The 21551-nt window shown below is 46.0% G+C and overlaps 1 protein-coding gene across 3 annotated transcripts in view; it reads right to left on the bottom strand.

Annotated features, from left to right (window-relative positions):
* Window positions 1-21551, bottom strand: part of FGFRL1 (fibroblast growth factor receptor like 1) — a 172401-nt gene that overhangs the window by 90150 nt on the left and 60700 nt on the right. For all 3 annotated transcript variants that reach the window (XM_048048078.2, XM_013178092.3, XM_048048073.2), the window contains exon 3: window positions 1135-1407. In XM_048048078.2, the coding sequence (XP_047904035.1) occupies window positions 1135-1407 (273 nt within the window). The remainder of the gene's footprint in view (window positions 1-1134; window positions 1408-21551) is intronic.

Raw genomic sequence — 21551 nt, 5'->3', positions numbered from 1 at the left:
TCTCATACCGGCTCCGCAGCAAAGTGCATTCTCCAAGAATCACCCTGTTATCGGGTGATAATCCTCCATCAAGCAGTGCCAAGTGTTTGCTACATGCTCTGAGACCACAGCAGCCCTCCTACTGTGAAGGGGTAGAAGAAGAAGTAGGAAAAAAAAAAACAAAAACAGGCCAAGTGCCAACCAGCAGGCAGCTGGATGCAGCCCTGAACTGCATCCTCACTTTTACTGTGTGAGCAGAAACAGGACTTTGTCGGCCAGATACCGGTGTGTTGACTGGACAATAGCATGAGCAATATGCCTGATTTCCCCCCTCTTTGTACCCTTTCCTTTTGCCCCAGCATCCTCCAGCATGTCAAATTTCATCCTGCCCATTCCCAAGTCTTTCCCCTCACACAGACAAAGAGCAACGAACACATTTCTGTGGCAGCCACAGAGGAATCTCCAATTATCCAGAAGTTTCTTTGGGGACCTTTAGGAATGCTCAGCCCAGCAGGTCACCCCAAAATCCCATCACCAGGCCAAGGAAGCCCTTGGGGGCCAATCAAAAGCACAACTGGAGAACCCACGGTCACCAAGCTGGCATCCAAAACTTTTAATCTTGTCTGCGTCAGGTGGTTTTCTCAGCAACTGAGCATCACTGAGTCAACTACCAGCTCTGAGCCTTGTTTCAACCTAAATATTACTATTCCTGAAGATACCATGTTTTGCAAAAGCTCAGTACATGCTGAGCTGTACCAGCTGTACCTTTTTTTATGGGTACCTTAACATTTGTTTTGAGAACTATCCTGTTCCAACAGCAAACATAAAGATCAGCGTGACCTCTCCTTATCACACAGCCTTTCCTGTGTGGAATTCACTGTGATCTGGACCCTAGTGGCTATTGCATCATTTCTGTTTATTTGTAACCTTTGGCACCGCGCAATCTTATCTGCCTGCAGCCGGCTGCAGCAGAAGATGTGCAGCAACACCGCCAGCTCTGGCAGTCCTCAAACACTGGAAAGGGCCAGCCAAGAGCGGAGGTCAGTAAATGATTAGCAAAGCAAATCTGCAGTCACTGACAGCTACGTAGAAATCAGCTAGCCCTCTCCTCCCTCCAGAGCAGGTGAGGCCGGGCGTTTCTCCGGCCCTACTCACCGATCACGATGAGCGTGTAGTTCACATTGGTGCTGCCAAAGCCGTTCGTGGCTTTGCAAATGTAGGTTCCCGCGTCCTCGCTCTCCACCTCCTTGATTTTCAGCCCCTGCTGAAGGATTCGGAACCTCGTCCAGCCGCTGTGGATCGTGCGCCCGTCCTTCATCCACATGGTGAGAGGCGGAGGGTCGCCCTCCACCGGGCACAGGAGCTTGATGGTCCTCCCTAGCCTCACGGACTGGCGGTGGATCACTTTATCGGCAATCCTTGGGGGGCCTAAGAAAGAGCAGAGAGAGGAAGAGTCGTTACTGTTTTTGCTAATGATATAGCATTGATTTAAAGACCAGTCATCAATCAAGCCACTGCACATTGGCTGCTGCACAGAGATACAGGGATAACAGGTGGTAGGGACTGTTGTAGGTTGTAGAAACAGGGATACAGGTTGTAGGAGATTTTGGTGCTTACCACAAATCTCTTATAGAGCCGAAAATGCAGGTGATTATGGAGGGATACATCAACAGAGATACTCGTTTGTGTGAGACCTGGAGCTACAGCTTTCCCATCGGCAGCAGCTCATGCTAATCCACAGCTCTCACCCACCAGCCTGGTTCTGATCCTCTCTTCCTTTCCCAAAACACCCGCGTTTTCCTACAGTAAGAAGGAATCCTGTATACAAACTGTTCAGCTGCGTTGGGTAAACCAACTGTAGTTATTTTAAACTTAACACCAATCCTAAAGGCAAAATTAGTAACAGTGCTGGTACTTAAAACAAAACACTGCCTCCCCCCCCTCAAAAAAACAAAAAGTTATAATCCTTTCATGTTGTATGTACAGTAATTCCCTTTAATAGTCACCAGATGGGCTCTATCTGAGACCCGTAAGTCTGCAGTTGTCGGACATAAAGTGTTCGTTGGGTAATGCTTCACTGAAGGGCACAGCATAGGCACTAACACTGCTTATAGTCCAAAAGAGGATATTTTGATAAATTGCCTTGGCAGCCCTGCTGACTTGGCCTGACGGCCGAATGTTTGTTCTTTGCAAAAGGTGATCATTTCATGCAAAACAGAGCGTCCCTGGAATGCCACAGAGCGAACACGCTGTTTGCCATGCGGTAACAGGACACACTCGGACAGGCCAACACACAAAAAAAGAAGTGATGAAAACAGCAGGAATGGTCCCGTAGCTGAATTCAACCTGAAAATTTCCTCCCAAGGCTCCAAAAAGTTGAAGCAAGAGTCTCTTCTTCCTGCATCTGCATTTTCCTTAATCAGTCCATTGCACAAGTTCCCCGCTCCAACTGCAATAGCAGTGCTTTTCCCAGAATCCCGTATTAATGGGTGTGATAATGAGCGCCCTGCTCTTGCATAAGGACAGAATGTTTTGCTAAGGATTGCTGATGCTCAGTTGCACCCAAACCCACAAGATGTTTGTGGGATTTGAAACTGCTCCTTCGTGTTTTATTTCTATTTCTAGTGTTTTGCCGGACAGGACCCACATGGAATAATCTACAAAGCTCATATTTGCGCTTATGACTAATTCCTATTATTTCAGTGTCTGCCTGAATTTTCTCCAGCGTGACTAAGGCAGCACGTACGGTCCAGCTCACGGATGACTGCAGAGCTGCTGCCGCAGTTGCTCGTGTTGAAGAGCACCCATGGATTTCGCAGCTTTGCTGGTGAGCAGAAGTGCTGCTCAAGCTGAGAAAAGAGTCATGAACTAGCTTGAAACCCATTCATTAGTTTAACTAAGAGCCTGATTAAGGCAATGGGGCTTAGTTTAGACACACACGCGTTCTGGCGAACTGCTGAAGTCCCAGCACGGGGATCTTGAGAGCAATTATTCTGAAAAAGTCAGTCCCAAGGGAAGATCACACCCATTCCAGCACACCTTCTGCAGGCACCCATGGGACACAGTCCTGGAGGTGGTGGTGCCCTCCCATACTCCAAGGGAACTGGCACAACACCAAGAGAAATCCTGCCCAGCCAGGGCTTTCTAAGCATGGGAAATCGCGCTGTTGGTACCAGTGTAGTGTGGGAGATCTCCAAGCAGCTCTGTGGATGGAGGAGATAATCCCGAAATCCTCTGAATGCTGATCTGACACAAGCCCTGCTGCCGAACCTTTTTAAGAGGAGATCCGCTCATCAGGAGGGATTGTGTCTGCTGGCTTTGATGAAGTGGAGTTTGCTGATGCTGGATGAGGATTCAGCCCAAATTCTGCTACGGTTCCTCACCTGGTGCAGCATCTTACTCAGTGTAAAGAAGCCTAAGTGTCCAAACAAGTCCAAGCTTTGCTGAAATTCTGGGTTGGCCCCTGGAAAGGTCCTTTCTGACTTAGAGCCCTACCAAACCAAGTCACGCTTTAAAAGCAGCTTCCTTACAATCTACTTGCAAGCCAGGATACTGCCCTGTGCACATTCAAATTGCAAAAGCAGACCTATAATTAGTGCCGAGGAAAAATGCTTGGTGCGGGGCAAGCAGGGACAGCGGGGAGAGAGCGCCCTCCTCCCAGCCCGGGAACCTGCCGCAGCTCCTTCAAAACCCCTTTCCTTCCGACATTCAGGTTGACTCCTGATGAATTTTGAGACCTGGAGGAATCGGATAGTTTCCCAGTCACGTCATGAGCCCCGTTGGGGCGGGCTGCACAAGCGGCTCTCCCGATGGCACCGGAGTCGCCTCTGGATCTGTCACATGGTTGGGTCAGCGATAAGCTTGGTCCTCCTAAATGCCATTTTCCTTTGATTGACCTTTCATTCTGAGGAATTGCTGGATCGCTCTCTGTCACAGGATCTACTCGCAGACCTCCATGACATTTAGGAAAGGGTGCGTTTCTCAGAGCCTTTCTGCCTCAAAAGAAAAACGCCTGCGGGGTCCTCTGCAGCCCCTTCCCCCTTCGCTAGCCCCTCCGGTGCCTTGCTCAGGATGAAGAGTAACAAATTCTCCCAACATTTTTTTCCTGCTGGTAATTCTTCTGAATTTTCTGCACTTCTCAATACAGTACAGCCCCAGGACGTAGATGCTAAAACCTCACTTCTGTTCATCTGTGCTGTAAATATTCCTATTTTATTACCCATTCTCTCTGTAGCAATAACTTTCCGTGTCAGCTCTACCCTCTCTCTGTAATCAGTGCCTTCGCACGTGCCAGAGGCTTCAGGGGCCCTGGCAAGCTCACGATTGCCGGACCTCCTGTAGGTGGTTACAGCAGAATCAAATGTTGATACCATCACGGCTCTCTGTCTCTCTTTCTAATGTACAGGCATCTCCTGGGTCCTATTTCACTACATATCTGTGCAGCCCTGCCTTGGGACTGCACCAGGGACGGATGAATGCTTTTCAAGGCAAGACACACTCTGGCACACCTCACCACTCCGCGCTGGCAGTATTTCGAGGGAAGGCAGCGGGGAAGGGGAAGGGGAGGCGTGCTTTACAGAAAGGCTCCTTTGCAACATCCCCTGTGCTGCATGACGTACCGTGGAAATCCCTCAGCATGCAGACAGAAAAGTACGCCCCCTCCGAGCCTGTGCATTACACTGCCCAGATCCTCCTTGAATCTAATTTCTGGGCTGCTCTATGGCAGCTCCACCTCCTGCTAAACGAAGTGGGTAAAAAGATGCGGTAGAAAGATGCTGAGTACCGCACCACGGGTCCTGAAGGCAGCTCCCCACCTGGCAGAGCTGCCCCATGGCAAGCCGGGGGGTTGCCAATAGCTGCCAGCTCTCCCACGGCATTGATCTGGGGACGTCCCTCGGCGGCTGCCTCGCGCGGGACTGGGACACACGTGTGCTCACAGCTGAGCGCGGTGGCATGGCAGCGGAGCCCAGCGTGCAGCCCGGGGCCCTCCAGGCTGGATGCATTTCTACAGCTGCTCAGAGAGGCAAAGTCCCAGGAAAGCACCTGCTGCTTCACCTACAGCTGCCGGCGAGGTAAAAACTGGCTGAACCCTGAGCACCGTCGACTCCCCATCCTTTGGCTGCTGTTGCCTTCTGCCCCGCACCCTAATGCTGACTTACAAAGAGGATGCAATCGCTCCTCAAGCAATTCAGTCCGTTTCAGCCATCCTAGACCCCAGCTTTTAGGTTGTACACAAGCAGAAGTGATCCGGTGTATTTTTGGGATTGATCCCCCTATAGCTACATAGGGCACAACAAGAGCTGGATAGCAACACTGTAAGGGACTGGTTCAAAACCTGAAATCATGTTGTTAAACCGTATTATTAAAATCTGTAATGCAGACATCTACCAACACAGATTTTTTTTAATGCCAATATATAAAATTTTTCCAGTTCAGTCCCTCTATCCTTATCCTAGCCATTTGGGGGATCCAATTGCCATGTCCCAGGACCCACAGGCAAAGGCACAGCACTGGGTCCTCTCAAGACAGAGCAGGAGAGATCAGTGCTCGTGGGTCCTGGTTGGAAACCCTGGGCAAGGAGTTCCTACTCCATACCCCCCTCCATACCCCCCTTAGCCACTGGGCAGTGCTTTTTGAAAAAATCTGCTTGTGTAAGCGCTGAGAATCTGCAACCTCTGATGCTCCTGGAGACAGAGAGAACTTCAGGCAGCATTTTGCCATGGGATATGGGAGAAGAGGCCACAACCAAGCCCCCAGGTAGGTATTTCACTGAAATTGCTGGTTCAGATTTTTGCACATTTTTATGGTCGTCAGGGAGAGAAAACAACCCCCGTTTCTTGTTCCTTGCAATTTTCCATTATGCAGAGGCAGCTCTCTATGGCTCCAGGGCGCTGCTGAGAAACACCCTCTAAGCCAAGCCCCACTGGAGAGGGTGAGCTGACTTCAGAGCCTGCGAGAACAGAAGGAGCTAGTGCAATAAATTAAGCCCTACCTCGACACGAACCCAGCAGGGGCTGGTTTCCTTCAGTCCCCCTTGTCCTCAGCCCAGCAGTTCGACAGAATCATTTCTTAATATTTTGGCTGAGGGGGAAGGGTGGGGTTTGACATCCGTGGATGTGACTTGGGAAGAAGTGACGGGAATGCAGCTGCCTCCCCCCGCGCCTGGTTGTTATTCTTTCTCCAAATACGACCTAAATATAACTTTGCCCCATACCATTCAAATCATTTTAGTTACTAGAAGGGATCATGCCTGGAGTTCCAAGGGCCAGGGTGCAATCAGGCTTAAAATATAATTTAAACAATCCAGATCCTACATTTTCCACCAAGTTGTTTTCCTGCTTTTAGTTTCCCCATCTGCAAATGCATACAACTACACCCAGAAAGAAACCAACAATCCCAGCCAGATGCCAAGTTTTCTGTTCAGGATCATATAAGCTCAGTCAAACATTAACAAGGAAATGCTGTGATCACCTCATTTGTTTTAAATATTTCTGCTCATATACATGCAGACAAGTGTGCAGATTTATTTGCCTCATTTACGAATACAAGCAACTGGAATCTCCATTCTGTTCCATTATATAAAAGACAGATCCTACACCTGTCTTACTGAACAGCTGGGCAATTTTGAATTTATATCCTGCGATTCTGCTATCCACTATCTTATACCATGGAAAAGCCCCACTTGCTGCTCTGCTGCTGACGCTGCTGTCCAAGCATTCCTGCTCTTCCTCCCCCCAGTGCCTTGGAGGGGCTGGTGGTTCCCACTCCTTAGCAAAAGGGGCTACGTAAAACCCAAAAGAGCCTCTCTGCTTTAGTACGTAGCTATTTCCAGGAAGCAGCAAAAACAATTTCTAGAAGTGTATTTAAAACACAACGGTGGAATAGACCGGAGCTTCCTGTCCACATTTCTCACAGTCAAAAACACACACACGTGTAATTATATTTTCCTGGACTGCATCGCAAAGTTCATGCACTCGTTCGACTCATACATGTAGTAAACATGATTTATAGCTCTGTGTGAAAAGCCTCTAGATATATGGTGTTTTGATAGTGACTCGAACCTCGCGCTATAATTTAGTAACACCTAGCAGTGAAAGCTAAATGATTTCCCACTCCACATTCCTAACTTTCCATGAACCCCTTTTACTGCTAACCTGGGGAGGAGATACTGCTTCTACAATTGTTTGGACTTAGCCTTGTTACTCCTTGAACTAAACTGCACACTAACTTCAAGCTTCACATATGGTGAACACACCAGCACTGACCCATGTCCTATGAGACCATTTGCCATGATACAGTTCAAAGTGAACTTTATTAACACATTAAACATAATTACAAGGAGGAAATTCCAAGGAAGGTCAACCAGCCCGGACAGTTTCTTGGAATGGAAAGTAATTTATAATATCCACATACTGTATTGTAAAGTTTATAAAGAAGTCAAATAAGTTTTAAGAGCCCCATGGGTTATGTATATTTTATTATTTAATACCAAACACATTCACTTTCCATGAAGATAAGATTTCTTTTGAAGTGCTGTGTTAGCAAATTAGCAAAGTCATTTACCATGAAGCACCCAAACAACCCATCAATGCACGCAAGGAATTGACATCAGGGACCGTGGTACCACAGACAATGCGTGTCCTACGCGGAGGATAGAGCAAAACACAGAAATCTTTCATTATGACAGTGAGATGAAGGAGTTGGACCATGGCTGCTAAGCAAAGCGCTCGTTCGGTACGAGCCCGATCTCTTACATCAGCGCTTGATGCAACATTTGGCCTCCGCTGCACTCATCACTGTCAAACCCGATCCCCCAAAGCCCTTAGTGCAAGGGTGGCTCGCACCAAAGTCGATTTCTGTCACCTCTCCCACGCTTCAGAATTAGCACGGATGGTCGGAAAGGACCATCTAAGAGCCAAGTTTTAAACTTGCTTCCTGAGTTGGTTAATTTGGGGAATCCACTGCCAGAAAGCTGGGCTGGACAACTCTGCTCGGAGTAGGAGTTTAACCCATTCGACAGTAATTCTACCATCTCTGCAAGACCAACATGAGGATCGTACACTCTTACCCTCTTTGCATGTCATTATTACCATTATTCACATTGCCATCCAAGTTGTAACGCTGGGTTGAGGCCTCACTACACCCTGAGGGCTGGACAAGCACCTACCGAAAAGCAAGTCCCAGGGGAAAGGTTTACAAGCAACGATGGCAAGAGTTTTAATTAACATGAGTAGGTGTTCCTCAAAGGCGTGTGTTGGCTTTCTGCACACACTGGGAAGCCAGTACCCAGAGCGTAGAACTGATAAAAATGTTTTTTGACAGAGATAAAAGGATGAATGCTTTGCCCATGTATACCAATACTATTGCAATAAGCAGTTCAAAGGAACGGTGAATCCCAACACCTTTTCATATTTTCAAAACAAAACCGTCTGCGTTTCCAAAAGGCACATGGTAGCCAAGGAAAGGGGGTCAGCGTAGGGTAACTGGGCCACATGCTTTGGTATGTGACATAAAGAGATCAGATTAGATGAGCTAATGGGTCCCTCTTGGCTTGAAAACATAGGCGCCCACAGACAAAAACAATGCTTATCAAAAACCATCAGGAGATTAAAGAAAAAAACAACAGCATCTCTGCAGAACAAAGGCTCTTAGAGAGGAACACAAAAACACCACAAGTATTTGCTGACCAGCCCGATGAATGGTCAGGCTCAGCTTTGGGAATAGAGGACTACTCCCAAGAGCAAGGTCTAAGCTTGGGCTGCACGGCTGAGCCCAACAACATGATGGAGAAAACAGCTTTGCAGATCTGTTTTACGGCAAGTAAAGTGGCATATTTGCTTTCTTCCCTACCTCTGTGGCAGGAGCTGCTTTCCTGGAGAAATGGATATTTATTGATAGCACAAGAACTGCTTGCCATATTTTTACATCAGTAAAAACTAGCCCCTCGGGTGAAGGCTGCCAGTAAATTTCCTACTCTAGATGGTCCAAAAATAAGAAAAAATAGAATATTTGGGAACATGTTCCATTTAATTAAGTGCCCTGCATACACATTTCACTGAGATTTAATAAAATAGTTATTGTATGTTAAACAATTGGCACTTGATTATTGCATAGATTTATTATAGTTCAACAACAGTAGATGAGATACGTATCTCTTACATGGGTTTTAAATCCTTTGAGCATATGTTTTCAATAATCAGTTGGTATTTATTTAACATGAAATTACCATCTTATTAAATTAAATGTGCATGGGTGACATTCAATTTCAAGTGTTGTTGAATATTTTTTCAGCAGCAAAAAATAGTAACCTTATCCCTTAGGTTTTGAGGTAGCAAACGCAGAGGAGAGTTAGGATTACTTCAAATTACTTTTGAAGAAACAGACTTCACATGTTAGAAGTTTTCTAGCGTGGAAGAAAAGATATTATTTATAGTTTCTTAGCTGCTGCCAGTGGGCTTAGCCTGCGCCAAAAGAAAGGACTAATATTTTTACTCGGAGGCTAAAATTGTATTGACGGTGCACTCCAGGTATGCAGTACAATGAATAACCAGAAAACTTTCTGTAGAAGTATGACAAGGTGTGTCGGTGCTCATACCCCCACAATTTACCTCTTTCATCCCCACTCAAGAAGGCAAGCCCATCTGAATAATGACATTTCTAATTTGCCTTTTCTGAAAAAAAAAAAAATAACAATTAAAAAAAATAAATCATTAAAACATGTTTTCAAGCTTCTGAAGTGAAAAGGCTTTTTTTAGCCTCCTGTTTCCAGGCAGGACAACCCCCCGATGCTGGAAGAAAGGCAGACGTCCTCTGGCCTGAGTGAGGCAGCAGGATCCAGAACCCAAGTGAAAATCCTGCCCAATAGCCCCAACCTGCTCTCCCCAAACCCAACCCAGACCCCCAGAGCCTCCACCGCAAACTGCTGCCAGCACAAGGCGTTTGTTTGCTTCCCATACTCTCTGGGAAACAATCCAGTCAGGCAGCCCTGAATTAGCTTCTGGGGTTAATCTACCCCAAATTCAACATAAATGCTATTGCACTCCTCCCTTCCAACTGCTTCCAACCATGCAAATCCTGCTTCACGAGCCCAGTGCGTTTCCCAGCCAAATCGCCTACCATCTCCAAGACTTTTAGCAAAACAAACCAGACACTCTGCAAAGCTGAGTTTAATTCACATATTTGTAACAAAACTCTCCTTCAAGCCACCAGTTGCAATCATGCTCCAAAACCCAAGGCTTCAAAGAAAAGTCATTTACTACAGAGCCTTTACAAAACAATCTGTTCCCTTTTTTTTTTTGTCCCATTCTTTGTCGCCCTGCTGTCACACAGCACCCCGTTCCACCTATCCTTTTTATTTGAACAGCTCCTCAAAAATAGGATGCCCAGGTTCACGTTCGGTGACACAGATTCCCCTTGAGCTTTGGTAGTCAATATTTAACCCAGGCTAAGCACAGTGCAAGGTTTAATAAGTAATTAGCCATTTCCCTTATAGACAGATGTTTGTGTGAGAGCCTTACAAGCAGGAAATTGTAAGTGTCATTGTTTATGTCTGCAGGGAAACAGAAACCACGATGGTTGACTCCGTGCCATATTCGGGAATGATGTGAGCAACGAACTGCAAATAGCAGGTTTGCCTTCCTGCTAGCCCACAGCGGCGAGTCCTTGGCCATGCACTGACACAGGGACCTTTTTCATTTGTATCCAAAAATTTGGTTTTCCTTAAAATATTCTTTGAAAACTTTAAAAAACAAAATAATCTCAAAGGGATGAAATTGAAGAAGAAACGATACTCTTTCGTCCAGTGCTGGTACCCATCAGCCTTTCCCAATAGCCTTGGTGGAAAAGGCAAAATAAAGACTCAGATTTAAAAAAAAAATAATAATAACAAATAAAAAGGTCTTGAACACTCACTGTGAACAGGAAACGGTGCCAAAATATCCACAAGCCGCTTGCTGTTGGGAAATCAGTGGCAGTGCCCTACATGGTGAGGCTGCTCTCAGCCCGCAGTTTGCTCTGTCCTCATCAGTGGGGGCTTCTAAGTTTGGCCACCACAAAATCGCGGTAACAACTGTTTGTTGGTGACCACAAAGAGATAAACACCGTGGTATTTAAAAACTGAAGATATTTTTGGAGGCTTCTCTAAAACAGAAAGCACTTCTAGCTCAATGGCTGCAGAGCAGACAGTACGGGAGCGTTTTGCAGGACAGGTTTTCTATCAGAAAACTTATCTGTCTGTCTTATCTTATCTGTCAAGAACCAAAGTTTTGCCCAGATTTGTCTTTTAATATTAGCTTTTTCAGCTTGATAAATATTTTGCTTTTGAATTTTGGTAAATTATAATGAATATATATGAACATAAGTCTGAATTTTGAAAGCGTACTGATTAAGCAACAGTGATCTTTTTTCAATGGATTATTGTATCACTAAAATATGAAAACAGTTTTGATTTGGGACAAGAATAAATGAAATAAAATACATTAAAAATAGAAAGGGTGAAAAATATAAATGTGTACATATATATAAATCTGTAAATAAAGTAAATAATATAATAATGTGTATAAATGTGTATATATAAAAATCTGTCTTACTCCAAAAGTAAACTGAGAAAACTCTCACCTTGCTCAGGAAGAAAAAAGGAAACCAGAGCTGACATTCTACCATCTTCTAAGGTACCAATTTAAAATTCTACCTTTGACCATTCATAGTTCCTCTCTAGATCGAACCCTCATCATAAGGGCCTACATAAGAGTGCCTACATCCATATTTGAGTTTGGAACAGGAGTGCATATTAAAGTGAAGTTTTCCATCATTCCCACTAAGTACACCTCGGTTCATGTCGCAGAGCAGTTTTGAAGCACACAGACTGAACTGCTTTTGTTTGAAATTAAAATGCAAGATGTTCATCTGGCCATGTATACACAGGACCAGTCCAGGGCTATTTTGAAGTGAAACACCCCCTGAAAATGGGGTGTCAGGTGCTGAGCACCAGATGCTTTGCTTTACTGATCCCATCTTACCAATTCTCAGCATTTGCTAATGCAGACACAGCCAGCATTTGCTAGCTGGTAAAACAAGAGTTCCTGGTAAAACAAAAGCAGAAGCTGTGCTCTTGGGTTTCCATTAATGAGAGCTCAGTCTACATGACCAGACTGGAGCTAATCCAGAGTAAACTCCCCAAACGCCTGGAGTGTGAACATCACCTCCTCAGCACCAAATATTTCATTTTCAAGATTGGCTCCTGCTGTGCCATTCTGCGAGCTAACTTAGTCATGCCTGTACATCTCTTCCAGGAGGGGAAAAGACTTAAACGGGATTTAAAAGAAAGTGTTCACATAGGTTGATTCAGTCCATCAATGAATTCTTATATAGCGTTCACATCTGGTTCCTGCTCCAGACACTGAGGTACACGCTAGCTGATGCAGAAGCTTGGTATTGGCAGGAGCAGGGGCTTCTTAACACAGGAAGCCTTCATTCCTACAGAATATTGTATTGTCAGCTCTCACCTGAAGCCCCAGCTCCAGGACATACCCAAAGAAAGCAGGTAACCCTTTCTTCAAAAGGATCAATGCCAGTTCGTTGCCACAGCAGTGTTAAAACACACAAAGATGCCTGCCCAAGTCCAGGCACAACCAACCCCCTTGCTGTTAAAACTCAATTTATCTTCAGCACAGCCATGGTTTGTGCCTAGGAGTGCCAGGTGCTTTTCTGGACAGTCGCAGGGCTGTTCAGCTTCAGACAAAATCAGTGCGTTTCACCCGGTGTGTCTGAAACTCTGCTGCACCCCTTGCCACTGCTTCACATCATCAGGACCAAAGTGCTTTTCCTACACAGCAGTGTGGCATGTCACAGGACGAGCAGTATTACCGAAACAGCACCCAACAGTGGGTATATTCTGACTCAATTGAAATGCTAAAACTAAAAATTTGGAATACAAACCCATTGAAATTCCCCATGCTACCCGAAGGATTTGGAAATAGATTTCCTTTGCAGAACATCCCATCTGGCTAACCTGTTATCTCTATAAACCTGCATGATGAGTAGAAAGATGATGCTAATTATTATCTGCTATTCAATTAAGTACCAATGCCGTGTTATTAGCTCAGCGTGTGTCTGTCAGTGCTTTCCTCAAGCTGCCCCAACGTCAGCAGCTCCTGCGCGTGCGGGAGTTTTGCCGACATCGATTGCTCTGCAACGCAAATTACACGTAACGCTGGCGGGCTGCGCGCTGGCACGTAACGCCGCATCCATCAGGTAGATAGAGCTGCGCTGGAATATCAATCAGCGAGCGCTCCTATTACCTCACAGTCTGGTAATGTCGGGTCCCCACTGCCCTCCTGCAAGCGTGCGTGGGGGAGAAACCTGGAGAGGCTAGGAGCTATCTGGTAAAAGCTGTGCACGGAGAACCAGCATCTCGCCGCGTGATTTCAGAGCTGCAGGATCCCCCTTTGTACCTGTGTGTGCACCAACATGCACATTGCATCGGCTGTCGGCAGGAATTGCCACAGTCTGTCCCGGCTGATGCACATAAGAGCAAAACCCCCATTCAGGGAAAGATTTCTGACTCTCTCCGAACACAGAAACATGAGTTTTGGCTGTTCCAACGACTTGGATTTGCTCTTGAGGGAGGCCACCTGGGAAATCACTGCTGTGCTGTGTGCTGGCACCTCCACGTGAGGAGTCAGGGGGTCAAAGCTCAAGGTCAGATAAAGCAGGACCTCTTGCCCTACCTGGAGGAATCAGCACTTTCCTAAACAGTTGCAAATCTTTTCATCTGCATTGCATGTAAATTTCAATCCCTTCCCAGTGGCTGTGCCATGGTAATCTCCAATCTGATTATGGCGAAACCCCGTTGGAAAATTCGATGATAAAAGACGGATATGTGTAAAATTGATTTGCTGTATTGAACAGTGCCGTACATCCCTTTGGATCAAAGAACCGCCAGCAAACACCGACAAATAAAGGGTTGTTTAAAATGTTTTTTATCTCATAATGGATTTGACTATCTGACAAAAGACAAAATTCGGAAAACAGGGCATTGTTTTACATACAGAAACAGCCGAGTTTGTGACCAAGGAAGAAAAGGCAGTGTAAGGCAGTTTGTCATTTAAGGCTATGCCATAAAGTGAGAGGACAAAATAGGCTCACGGCTTACCTGCAGGAGCTCAGACTGAGCCAGTGGTCTCAGCTTTACCCCCAGAAGGCACAGCAGGAGCAATGCAGGCAAGGAGTGGTTGGCTGACATATCTGGCATTTGGTATTTATTGTGATAAGAAGCAACAATCATTCGTAGGGCTGAGCAAAACGCCCCAACTTTTGGTCCTGAGTTCTGGGCTGAAACGGGCCAAGAAACAGAGGTGGCAGCTCTGGCTCACCGGGAACAGCCTGAGCTCCATGATTGCTAAGTGCAGTGGTTCTTAGCTTTAAAAACAGTGGGAAATTGATAACACTTATAAAAATAACATATTTTGGCATGATCTCACTCTCATATCATTTTTCTACGGTGAGTAGAAAGGAAGCCAAAGCCTCCTTCATGTAACCCACCAAAAGACAGAGAAAAATATTAAATGAAATGCAAGCAGAGGCCAAACTAACTCCTGTGTTTCATCCATTGAGGGGAATTTGCCAGCATTCATAATTTTATTTTTTAAATCTCGTGTGATATTAGGTCCTTGTTTCTTACTGCCTCTTTTCTGAGGGCATAGTCACGAAGGAGAACCTCCTGTTTATTTGAACGTGAAAGGAAATTTGTGACCTTTGTGATTGTGGAGAATCACTAAATGCTCTAAAAACAGGAAGCAAATAAATAAAATCCAATTTGTTGTAACATTCATGATATTTAAGCCCCAGTACTGGTTTTCTGGGGTCTGACCCAGGAGTGTTGAACACGCAGGATTAGTAACGTGAGTGTTTCCCACGGATGTGTCCCATGCGATTTATTTAGGCGTCTTTATGACATGCATTAAAAAAAAAGCTACACTAGTTATGGGATCCAATAGCTGTAGGATCTAATATAGCTTATGCTCCACTCAACATAGATGAAATTATAAGCAGGTGCCTCTCCTAGGGAAACTGGTGTGCTACAGTCGACAGGAAGCTGGCCCATGTCCCCAGATGTTTGCCATTATGGGAAGCGGGGAGAAAGAGGGACGTTAGGGTCAATAAAACCACGTTGCAGCACCTACAGTCCAAGAGGGACTCCAGTAGCTCAGTTCTGCCATTGATAAAAGTTTTACAAGACCTCTGCTCCAAACAGCCCTGAAATCAAAGGTCTGTTTACTTAGCCTTTGCTTGCTGGGCTTTAGGATAGCGCAGGGAAGATCAAAGCAGAAGCCTCATTTAACACGTCCAAGTACATACAACCAGCAAGTCTGTTTATGTTGGATTCCTACACGCTGGGTGTGCCACTGTCTGTCAATGCTTCAGGCTCATTTTTGGCAATATTGGGTGAGGGGGGAAATATTCAGAAGCGCCCCACAGATTTTGGTCCTGCTGAAACAGAAGTGGATGTCAGAACAGGGACTTTCACTGTGACTGCTGAGGTCAAAAATGAACTCCTTGAAGGAAGAAAGAAGTAAACCTATGGTCTCTGCTACACCACTAAAATGCAGCTACTGTCTGAAGAACTGTAATATTTCCATTTATTTTTTCTCTTGTTTGTTACTGGTGGATTCTGGAAACAATCTCCTTCCAGAAGAGATCTCCTTCTCACTGTCCTGTCGATAGGACTGACCCTTAAAAACAGAGACAAGTAGGAGGAAAGACAGGCTAATGGTTCAGATACTACCTTAGGTCTTTGAACCAAGTCAGATCTCCAGGGTCACGCAGGGCACTGAAGTGTCTGCAATTACACACAGGGACATCTCCCACCCCTGAGGTGACGTGCGGCCTGGCAGGGGTGTGCTTTCCCTAACAGGACAATACAGCCTGCTTTGCTCTACCTTATTGCACTGCCTCTGGTCAAAACCCTCATCTACACTCCTAAACTGCTCCTTCCCCCACCTCCTGGCTCCGATATCCAAGCCCTTCATAGACTTGTAGACAGTTATTGTCCCCTCAGGTGTCACTTAGCCAAGCTATACATATATTTACAAGCAGCTCTTTTAATCTTCTCCCATAAATCAGTCCCTCCAGTTGTCTGATCAGATCATCCGGGCCTGTCTCTCTCTGTCCGGACGAAAACCTGCCTGTCTCCCTGACATCTCGTGGATGTCGAGCTGTCAGCTCAAGCTCAGAGCTCTTAATCTTCCTCCCCCTCCCCACCTCCTTCCTTAATTGCTGCAGACGCCGCTCCTGTCCCGGCTGTTGCTCAGGCCCATGGCCTGGCTGTTGGCCTTCCCTCGGCTCTGCCTCTGGCTGTCCACATCCCAGACCATGTGCCGTGGTGGTTTTGTACCGCACTGATAAGCCCCAGCCTTGGATCTCCATCTGCTCGCTCAGTTTGCATCCAGACTCCCGTCACATTTCATCAGGATTCCTCTGCTCCAGCCTTGATGAAGGACACTTGTCTCATCTATATTTGTGTTTTCTAGGTACTTCTCTGGCTACACAGAGTCACAGCACCACAGAATTGCAGGGGCTGGAAGGGACCTCCAGAGACCATCGGGTCCACCTCCCCTACCAACCAGGTTCCCTAGAGCAGGCTGCCCAGGCAGGCGTCCAGACAGGCCTTGAATATCTCCAGAGAAGGAGACCCCACAACCTCCCTGGGCAGCCTGTCCCAGTGCTCCGTCACCCTCACCGGGAAGAAGTTCTTTCGCACGGTGCGGAACTTCCTGGGCTCCATTTTGTGGCCATTGCCCCTTGTCCTGTCCCCACAAACCACTGAAAAGAGGTTGGCCAAATCCCTCTGTCTCCCACACCTCAGGTATTTATACACATTGATGAGATCCCCTCTCAGTCTTCTCTTCTCCAGGCTGAACAGACCCAGGTCTCTCAGCCTCTCCTCACAGGGGACATGCTCCAGGCCCTGTAGCAGCTGGGCCTGACACCTGCTGGTCCTTGTGGCCAGCCCCATCTCCTCCTTGTGCTTTGCACCTCTCCATCCTCCTGCCGTCATCCTTCACCTCGTACCCACAGGACGCTCTTTGGGCATGGCCTGTGTTCAGACGATACAGTGGGACAAGGCCCTGAGCACAGCAGTGACACCCATAAATCACGCTAATCGCCACAACTTCACTAGCACCTCTCTGCTGATTATCCTCGTTTCTGCATCCACAGCATTAAAGTATAATTGCATTTTAACAAGCCTCATTAGCACATCGCCTGAGTCAAGCTTAAGACAGCCCAAGCACCCAAGGAAACCTCATGGTGCTTCTCTTCTGCTCAATATAATTTTCAAGGCTTCTGTAACCCGATTTGTTAGGAATAACCTCAGGGCTGCAAAGCTTTTCTTCTGCCATCCAGCAATTAAGCAATAATTTGTCACGGAGCAAGTCAAGCTGCGGGGCAGGAAAGCCCTGTGCAATACAATGAGGCTGTGTAAACCATAGCCCTCGGTGCAGGGGCGAAGCAAGCATCCCTCCCCTCCTCCTTCGTTAGCCAGGAGCCTGTGCTCAGCAGCAGCCCCTGTAAAAGCTGCAGTCTCCCAAGTAATGCAGCTCCTTGGCTGCAGGCAGAGAAATGCCTGGATGCACCCTGCCAGTGTGGGCTAGCTGTGGCTCTGCCCCTCATGCACGTTTTTGGACACTGAGCAGAAAGGTAAAGAGAAAGACGCAAAACTGTAACATTGGCATGAGCTTTATGGTGGAATAGGGTTAAAAATTAATTGCAAAGCTTTTTTTTAGGAACTTTTATGAAGCTCCAAAGGATAACTGAAAACCCATCATTTTTATTTATTTATTTTTTAGAAGCTATGCTAAGAGAAACTTTACTTTCCTTAAATAATTTCTTTAAACTTCACTTTCTTAAAAATAAGAAAGAATAAGCAAAGCTAGGCGATGAGTTTACAACACTCCAGATGCCTTGGACTGCCTGAATTTGTGTACACTGCTATCCACAACACAAGGTGCCCTGGGCGTGTGGCATAGCACCGCAGGGTCAGGATGTGCTCCCGGGCGGTGACTCCCAAGCAGGGACACACTACAAACAACCCATCAGCTGATGGTTCAGCAACGGTTCGAGTAGCTACGGGCAGATATACACACATACAGTCTCACTTTGGAAAGGAGGAAGAACAGACAGCTCTCATTTCTGTAGAGCTCAGCGCGTATTCCTGTCTGACTAAACCTTTGCTAGCTTTAAAGTCGTTTAAAACTTTCTCCAGTTAAGTCAGTGACATAAAAGTCAAACACTTTCCCAAGCATTCCTGGAAAGATGCTTCCTGTTTCGTTGAGGGAGAGAGGGTATTTTTAAATAAAAACCGATCTGACTGTGCTCGCTGTGTACTAAGCCCAGTCACAAAACCAGAAGTGGTTTTGCAGATGGAGGTTGTTACCTGATTTTTTTTCCTTAACATCCACAGTAGCCAGATTAAGGAACTGCTAGCAAAATTCAGTCACTGTTTCCAAAACCCTAAGCAGGAACAGTATGGCAGTAATAGAACACTATAGAGTATCAGCTGCTACGGGGCCCCAAACAGCTGTCTGTGAAAGCAGAAAACATGGGGTTAACAGCTCGCAGCTCTTTTATATTTTCCCTTTAGCTCTTGCAGACAACTGAGGGCTGGCATGGAGATCATTGATCACTGCTGGAAATTCTGCGCGCAAAGAGACAGTCTGATCCCATGAAGTGTGGGTAATTCTCAATTGCCATTAATTTAAAGGGAGATCAAAGGTGTCCAGTATTTTGTAGGAAATTCCAAATTTCTGGACAGGTGGGCTCGCATCTCCCTACAAAAAAGGGTTCTCCTCCAGCAAACCCTTCTCATGTCTCTATTCATCCACACTTTGTAATTTTTCAGCTTACACACGTGAAAAAGAAAAAAAAACACACTGATGTTACAATAGTACATTCTTCAGGAATATGTACTTTTCTCATCCTTCTACCATTATTTTAACTTTCAGAGGTAGGGGAAAAACTTCACCCATCCCCACCTTCCTCCCCCTTAACCAGACAAATAAGGCATTCAGCTCGTCTGAATTTAAATTTTTATTGGAGCTGATCCAGCAACCAGAGCACATTGCTAGAAGCCAAGGTCCCGCTTCCTTCAATACACCTCCTTCTTTCTGACTCCCTGCTTTTGTGCTGCTTTGGTAATCTCAATCTGTGGTCAGGGACAGGATAAAATTTCAGCTATTTCCCCCCTATAACTGCACAGAACAGAGCTTGCTCTTAAATCAAAAGGTACCCTAAACCTCTGGTTAAGTACTTAACTATAGGCAAATCTTTGAAATCATCGTGGACGTTTTTTTTTTCTTTTTCTTAGATATAGCTCTGAAAACCACAGAAGTAAACCAAGTTCTCAAGAATATCAAAGGTATTCAGAGGAAACTAGGGTGAGAGGGAGCACATAGCGTGGTTCCACGGTGCTTTTTTGCCCCAACCCTCTGAAATAGATGGCATTACCAGTCCTCATCGAGAATGTGAAATTTCCTCCCTTATCCTCTAGGGCACGAGAAAATACTGTTAACTTTTCTGGAAGCGTGAGGAGCAGACAGCAACAGGAATCCAAGCAGAAGTCACATTTCTGTCATTGCCTTGGTAAATGACCTCTACCTTTCTGCACAGGATGGTGTGGGCTCCCACATATATTCTACAAATGTTTATATTTTCCTCTCTCTCTGTTTTTCTTTCTTTTTTTTTTCCCCTCCATTCCCTCTCCTCTATACAAATAGTAATTCAAGAACCACGAGCAACCCATTGCTTGGCTTCAGGTCTCTCGCATGGGCTAAAGTTACCTCCAATTCTCCAGCACGGTTTGGGAAATTTATTTATATTCTGTGTTCTGGAGATAGACCTCATGTCTTGCCAAGGGCTCGCATGGGTCTTACAAAAGGAACACTGACAAATATTTATGGAACCTAAAGTGAAACTCAAGACACTGTTAAAATAAAGTTTGCCTTAGTTTTTTTTTATTTTCCTGAAGAATTGACCTGGCTTTCTTGGCAGAAAGACTAATCCACATGCTATTGGTATCTTAACAGCTCATAAGAACCACATGCTTCAAATAAAGCCATTACTATCAGACACGCTGAGTGGTTCAATTAAACAAATATGAAAATAGACACTTCATCCTGCTTTAACTAAGTGGGATCACTTCCCTCCTGAATCCCGACTGACAATGGAAATGATACAGTATTTACCGAGCGGCTTTTTATCCCGAGGGATCCCGCGGGCTTACGTGGACCCCGCTCCACAAACTCCCGAGACGCTGCCACTGCCAGGGAGGAACCCACGAGCCGTGTCGCGGCCCCAAGTGACAGCACACGGCAGCTTGGACGGAGGAGCAGAAAGGAATTTCACTCTCAGCTGAAACTATAGAAGGGAATTTAGGCGAGCGGAATGGAGTTTGTTTAGACTGGAGCGCATCCAGCACAGAGGAGGTATAGCGCTCCAGTGGTTTAAATGTAAAAGTTAAGGCAAAACTATAAAAAAGTTCTGGCTTAAACTATCCAAAAACCAGAATTTAGAGAAGAAAATGGAATACCATTGAAGATGAACAGTTTCATTCTGCATTTGTGCATAGGAGATTCTCCAGAAGATGCTCTTGCATGCTATTCTCTTCAGGAATACAACAATCAGTACTAACAACGCTTCGCACAGCTGCCCGCGAACGTGAGGATGACACAGGATGCTCGGTGAATTAAAGGCTTCAAAATGCTTTGACCTGTCATCGCATGCAACTCACAGACAAGAAAATGCGTCTACCTACATCAAACACGGGACCACATCAACTACTGCCAGGATCCCTGCTGGCATCTCTGCCCCGTTTCACATTAGTGGTGCGACAAATATAACACAGAGCAGGGTGCAGAGACAGAACGACTTGCCCAAGGCTGCCCTGTGAGTTTGGATCCCCAGTGCTCTCTGTGACAACCCGAAGATGTTACCTCCACTCCAGGACACACTCCCTTCCCGTGAGAGCTCTGTCATGTATGAGGAGCTCAGCAAGCCCCGGGGTTTTCAAATATTATGTTAATAGGTGGCCAAGAAAGTGGCAGTGAGAGGCTTTTGTGGAGGAAGGAAAAGGAAACCGCTGATTTGTGGAGTAGCATCGTGGCAGATAATGGCGAGGCAGGGAAAATCCATCATTTTAATGTGCTAGGGGCACAGCAGTGTGACACGAAGTCACGAGGGGATGCACCAAATGTCAACTGCAACACCAGGGGTTGCAGCAAGGACTCAGGCTATCTCAGACTGAAGGGTTCAGCATGTGGCTGTGCTTATGCAGACACGTCCAGAAGACCTCTCGATGCGCGTTTAACTGATTTTTTTTTTCTCCCTCAAGTTTTACATCTGTTCTCCTCTTAAAATGACAGTGGTCTTTCTTCCAATTCCCAGCGACACATCTCTGGAGAGAGCCAGTCCTGTCAGCATTGCAGCAAACATCCCCCCAGTGCCTAAGTGTGGAAAGAAACACAACTGTGCAGCAAAAGCTTTCTACCTGGCCCAAAAACAAAGAGTTGGCAAAAGCC

This window comes from Anser cygnoides, chromosome 4 (assembly GCF_040182565.1).
Source record: "Anser cygnoides isolate HZ-2024a breed goose chromosome 4, Taihu_goose_T2T_genome, whole genome shotgun sequence".
Lineage (NCBI taxonomy): Eukaryota > Metazoa > Chordata > Aves > Anseriformes > Anatidae > Anser > Anser cygnoides.
Note: the sequence above shows the minus strand (reverse complement) of the source record. Positions and strands in the feature narration are given on the sequence as shown.